Below are 6406 nucleotides of genomic sequence, written 5' to 3' on the forward strand. Positions count from 1 at the left end.
ATACACTGTATCAAGAGTTACGACTAAAAGCCAGTCAGTTTAACTGAAAGGCCACATTTGCTGGTGTGGTAAATGCACAAGTGTGTAGGATTAAGTGTGTTCGATTAAGCAGCTTCCAGTGACATTAGCTGAACAGCAGATGTGGTCTGAGGTAAAGACAGTCACAACAGTAGGACAGACATAATTCACTTTAAGACAGGAGTGATGTGTCTGATCAACTTAGACCAGCACAACACACACTAACACACCACCACCACATCAGTGTTACTGCAGTGCTGAGAATGATTCACCACCCAAATAGTACCTGCTCTATGAGGGTCCATGGGGTCCTGACCACTGAAGAACAGGGTAACAGAGTATCAGAGAAATAGATGGACCACAGTCTGTAACTGTAAAACTACAAAGTGCATTTTTGGCACTATTGACTTACATTGAAAATAAACAAGGTTATTTCCTTTTCCTGTAAAGTTACCATTTTGGAGATACGAGGTTTTCTTACACACCGACGATATGTCCAGCATGTGAAACGTTGAGAGAAAAAAATAAAAAAAAATAAAAAAATGGAGGTTAGGGATCTGGCCCTGTGACCGGGAGGTTGCCAGTTCGATCCCCAGGGCCGACAGTCCATGACTGAGGTGTCCTTGAGCAAGACACCTGACCCCCAACTGCTCCCCTAGTGTGGATAGGGCTGCCCACTGCCCCCTAATGTGTGTGTGCTCACTAGTGTGTGTGTGGTGTTTCACTTCACAGATGGGTTAAATGTGGAGGTGGAATTTCCCAGTTTGTGGGATTAAAAAAAACTCACTTTTTTTAACGTGGCACTACTTTATCTGTCCCAACTTACTAGACGTCAGAAAAAAAATAAGTATTGTGAAAACATCTTGAAGTATTGTGGAAACACATTTTCACTATCACGCTTTTCTTCATTGTACTCACAATTATGTTGGGCAATAAAAGCACTAATAATTAATTATAAGGTTACAGAAACAAATGCACAGCAAATACTGGCGGCATTTTAGCTTAACAACTGATATGAGAGAATCTTTGCATACAAGGAGAAATGCTGGTTGGGAAGTGGAGAAAAGAAAATATTTTTGTAAGTGTCGAGACGTAAGAAAGGACTTCTCACCGATTACCCTGAAAGACACTCGGAAGGCAAAAGGTTATGGGAGGCAGATTTTATTGTCCACCGCTACGTACATGTAGATTGGTCCCATAGTGAAAAGAATAAATATACTCCATGAGAATACATCCTTATACTCCTTACAACTTATACATGGACATTTAGGCAAAAATGAATCCAGAAGTTAGAATCATTCTTTCTTCTGTGGAAGTGAGGCCTTGCCCAGCTCATACAGTACGAATAAGGTTCCTGCAAGAGAAACGAAGAAGTTACAGAAGACTTGAATTAGCAGAGAACTGTATTCATATAGGATCACATTATTTGGGGTTTTTATACTCAAACACTCATGACTGAACTCATCTTTAACCCCAGGGTCTGAAACGGAGTTGCCACAGGGGTGTTTCTGTTTAACTGTCATTGGTTCTCTGAGATAACTTTACCGCACTGTGGGGGAAAATGGGGTCGACACAAACTACAGATGCAGCGCCACTACTGGGACAAACTATGAATGCTCAAACCCAGGGGTTCCCACACCTGGTCCTGGTCTACCATGCTGGAGAGTTTACCATCATCAGTTTCTCTTTACACAGTCCAGACACCCTTTCTAATTAGCACATTCACCTACTTTAAGGTCACCTACTGCTGACACAGCCATTTAATTACAAACAAAAGCTCGTATAACCGCCACAGAAAGGCTGGAATGCTCTGGAGCAGCCTTAGGTTACCATGCCCAATGCCAAGGGTTGGCTAGAGGTGTATAAAGCCCCCCCCTGCATTGGGCTGTGGAACAGTGGAACCATGTTCTCTGGAAGATTGGAGCTCTATCCAGTACCTTTGGGATGAGCTGGAATGATCAAGAACTGATCCCACATCAATATCTGACCTCACTAATGGTCTTGGGGCTGAATGAAATCAAATCCTCACAACAAAATCTGTCGTAAGCCTTTCCAGAAGAGCAGAGGCTGTTACCGCAGTAAAGGGGGACAAACTTCCTATTAATACCCTTTGCGTCAGAAGAAACGCTGGATGTGCAGATGTCTACGCGTTTTGGGTATACAGTATATCTGGCTCCTAAAGGCCTATTATCTGGATTAGGTATGTTTAAGACTCGAGCTGCCTCTGCAGGGTGGTACACCTTGAGGTCTAGGGTGGGCACCCCTGATTGAACCTGTTGACAAGGGAACTGAAATGTCACTTACACTGCGCTGAGGTAGCACATGTTAAATTTGGCTCGTTTTCTGCCACGAAACAGTCTAAAAAAACAAGGATAAGTTGTTATTTTTCACCTACCCAAGACGGTGAGGCCCATGGTGGCACGATACAGGACGGCATCGCCAGCTCCACCCTTCAAGTGAACCGGCACGCCATTATCCGCCTATAGATCATCAAACAAAACGATTTCAACGGATGATCCACAAAACACATCAACGTGCTTTTTTCTGCTCACCATCACTGTCAGCATGAACAGGATTGTCGTCACTGGCCAATAAAACAGCGAGGATGATATGTAGCCTACTTCTGTATCAACTAGAAGCGTGAAGTAGATCATTATGCTGCGTCCAAAGCCACGTGATGCTACTACTAGATTAAAAACGGAGCTATTAGACTCACACAAATCAACACATCATGCGCGGGTTAGTGTGTTAGTGCCTTGCTCAGGCAAAATAATACTTATCTGTCCGGCTACGTGTTGGACTCATTTCAGGTGTAATTGACCTGAGTATGAAGTGAACACACACACACACACACACACAGTCTTCTAATGAACACGGAGGCCTAAATTACTGATCAGCTGTATGATTTAAGAACATGCACTTAGCAATCTTGATTGAATGAGTCATGCTTTCTGAAAGTTACACTTTCTGCTAACTAGGCTTTGGTCATTTTTTACAGCTGTTAACGCTCAATTAGCTGGTAAACTCTGCGACCGAATTAAAGGCCCAGTCCCACCTGCGTTTATCAGTGAATTTTCATGTGCAAAATTACATTCTTTCAATGAAATCTGCTAAGAGGAATTTGCCAACTTCTGGCATGAAAACATTGTGTGTCAAGTTCAAATTTGGTGAGCTTTGAGAAACAAATTTGGCTTATGTGGTGCTACTGCTTCCACTTTACTGACCTCTGTTGGCCCTTTATAGCACTGAACCCAGAAAATGAAGGATATCTTAAATCGTATCTTTTATCATTTCCTCCTCTCTATCTGGAAACAAGCACGTGAAAGTCGGGAGACTATACGATCATCTTTACTTGGTTTTACTGTTCAGTTCATGTTATTTTTAACTGCAGCTCACACGATTCGCTCCACGGCGTCCACAGTGCCAGTTAACCAAACCTTTTTACTACAGATCAGTGCACAGCATTACACCATTAGAAATGAACGTCCTGTGCAGGTACACGATTCGTTCATCAAGGTACAAACAACGTAAGTGCACCCTCAAAGGTGCAACAGCGGTTTTAAAGTCCAACTGTGTACCTTAAATAGGTTTTTCCTACTGGATATCAGTTGGACTATAATAATCAACCAACACACAGGCGCCCTGTAGTTTTATCAGTATAATAAAAAAAATAAATAAATAAAAATCACAAAAACTACAAAAAAAAAAAATTTTGATAGTCAGTGAAGAACCCAACGCGTCACCTTTTATTTAAACATTTCACAGCAATATAGACTGAACTGGTGAATCTCAAAACACCATCATTGTTGGAATAACAAATACAGGTAACTTGTTTAAAAAAAAAAAAAAAAAAAACTAGAACTAATAAAAATATAAAAATAAAGGTTCAATTTGATTTTTAACTGCAATTTTAAACTGGACTGACAAAAAAAAATGCATGATTTCATAAAAGTGGTACTAGAATTGGACAAACTCATCAAACTTTATGTAGATAGATAGATAGATAGATAGATAGATAGATAGATAGATAGATAGATAGATTTCATTCATTCATTTATTTGATATGTACATATACCAGCCAATATTATGTTATCAGTATTTAGTGATCGTTAGTGCTGTAAATGAAAAATACATTAATTCAGATTTACCCATTTCCATTTGTATGCATTTGTTCATATATTATATACATTTTATAAGTAGGAATAACACAGTTAACACACCTGGAACAATTTCTGCTTCTGCGGCACTTTGTTCTCCACTTGCCTGCGCGCGGTGGTGGTGAGTGTCCGCCGCGCCAGCTGCTGCAACACCTGCCAACATCCAGTTCAAAAGCTCATTTTAAAGTGGAAGAGCTCAAATAACAGAAAACGGCAAGTATTTACAAAACATAAGTTAATTTTACTAAAAAACTAACAAAATCCTCCAGTTCTGAGAAGCCTGTAGAACTGCTCTGGATCTTCCGAGTCCATTCTGCATTTATCAGTATATGAACTGAAGATTATTGCTCTGATCTTCTCTTCTGTGAAATGAAACAGTAAAGCGGCCCAAGAAGCTAAACCAAGAAAACGGAATTAAACCGATCACAAAAAAAAAAAAACAGAAACTAAACGTTAAAAAGGGAACTGGGCAGAAAGCAAAATGTTGATTACTTTCCTTACTAAGACACTCAAGCAGAACTAAAACATTAGCAATTGAAAAATAGTAATGAGGTGGAAAATAAATAAATAAATAAACAAACAAACAAACCCAGCAAAACTGAACTGGAGCACATGAAAGTGAATCAATACGACCAGCCGCTACCCAATGCTATCCATGTCCACATGTCCCGATACGGACAGCGTCTACAGGCTAACTACAGATTTCAGGTGTTAAAGCCACACCTATTGGTATATATAATCCGAGCACATGGCGAACAGCGGCAGACGAGTGGGTCGTACTGGAGAGCTTTGTGACTTTAAATGTGGAAGTCACGGGATGCCACCATTGCCACAAGCCAGTTTGTGTAATTTCTGTCCTTCTAGATCTGCCCAGTCAACTGTAAGTGCCATTATTGTGAAAAGGAACCGTCTAGGAGCAACAACAGCTTAGCCAAAAAGTGGTAGACCACACAAACTCACAGAGCGAGACCACTGAGCGTTGAACCGTGTAGTGCGGAAAAATCACATCATCTGTTTTATCACTCACTATCAGAGGTGGACGAAGTACACAAATCATGTACTTGAGTTAAAGTAGAGACACCCAAGGTAAAATATCACTCCAGTAGAAGTAGAAGTCCTTACTCTAGACCTCAACCTGAGTAAAAGTACTAAAGTATTTCCCTTCAAATGTACTTAAGTATAAAGTAAAAGTACTAAAAGAGTAATTCTGGCTCTGATCTGGTCCTGTTATCATTTTTATAACCAGACTGGCTTCATGAACTCATTTCAGGTGAAAGTCCTCCAGCGTCTCTCTTGGTAAACCAGTCTTTTAATAGAACGTCATTAATTAGTGACGCTGACGTCTATTAAAATGATCAGAAGCACAAAACACTGAAGGTAAACAGTTTCCATCAGGGAGAACCGAGTGGCTCTGAAATCACTTTTTACACACAAGCAAAGTTTCAGTTTCAGATTACTTTGTAAATTAGTTCCAAGTTTAAGTTTAATAAAAACTGGCTTTAAACTCAGGATCACAGATGAGTTTGCCCGATTGGGGCTCTTGCTTCACGCTTCTTTCGTATAAACCAAAAGGAACGACAGGCTTTGAATAATGTAACGGAGTGAAAAGTCAGATATTCGACTTTGAAATGTAGTGGAGTGAAAGTAAAAAGTCGCCCAAAATGGAAATACTTAAGTAGTTTATTTTTTCCTGTATCTGTACTTAAGTACAGTAACGAATTACATTTACTTAGTTACTGTCCACCACTGCTCAAAACTCCAAACTGCCTCTGGAGGCAACATCAGCACAAAAACAGTGTGATGGGAGCAGCATGAAACGGGTTTCCGTGGACACTCAGCAGCACGCAGGCCTAAGACTACTAAGCGCTGTACATCACGCCGCCACTGGACTCTGGAGCAGTGGAATCGTGTTCTCTGAAACGACGATTTATGCTTCACCTTCATCTGGCAGTCTGATGGATGAATCTGGGTTTTGGTGAATGCCGGGAAAGCGCTACCTAGCAGAATGCATAGTGCCAACAGTAAAGTTTGGTGGAGGAGGGATAATGGGCTGGGGCTGGTTTTTAGAGTTTGGGTCCCTTGTTTTAGTGAAGGGTGAAGTTAATGCTACAGCATACAAAGATGTTTTAGACAATTATATGCTGCAGAAAAAGCCCTTTTCTGTTGCAGCACGCCTGCCCCTGTGCCCAAAGCAAGCTCTATAAAGACATCACTTGATGAATCTGGTGTGG

At 40.8% G+C, this 6406-nt stretch overlaps 1 protein-coding gene across 1 annotated transcript in view; it reads right to left on the minus strand.

Annotated features, from left to right (window-relative positions):
• Positions 1-1163: 1163 nt before the first annotated feature.
• LOC108426312 (cytochrome c oxidase subunit 7A2, mitochondrial) overlaps positions 1164-6406 on the minus strand; it is a 5850-nt gene continuing 607 nt past the window's right edge. The window contains exons 2-4 of the mRNA XM_017695703.2: positions 4239-4328; positions 2414-2498; positions 1164-1372 (exon numbers count right to left, since the gene is read on the minus strand). Coding sequence (XP_017551192.1) covers positions 1314-1372; positions 2414-2498; positions 4239-4328 — 234 coding nt within the window. The 3' untranslated portion in view covers positions 1164-1313. The remainder of the gene's footprint in view (positions 1373-2413; positions 2499-4238; positions 4329-6406) is intronic.

Source organism: Pygocentrus nattereri, chromosome 4 (genome assembly GCF_015220715.1).
Source record: "Pygocentrus nattereri isolate fPygNat1 chromosome 4, fPygNat1.pri, whole genome shotgun sequence".
Taxonomy (NCBI): domain Eukaryota; kingdom Metazoa; phylum Chordata; class Actinopteri; order Characiformes; family Serrasalmidae; genus Pygocentrus; species Pygocentrus nattereri.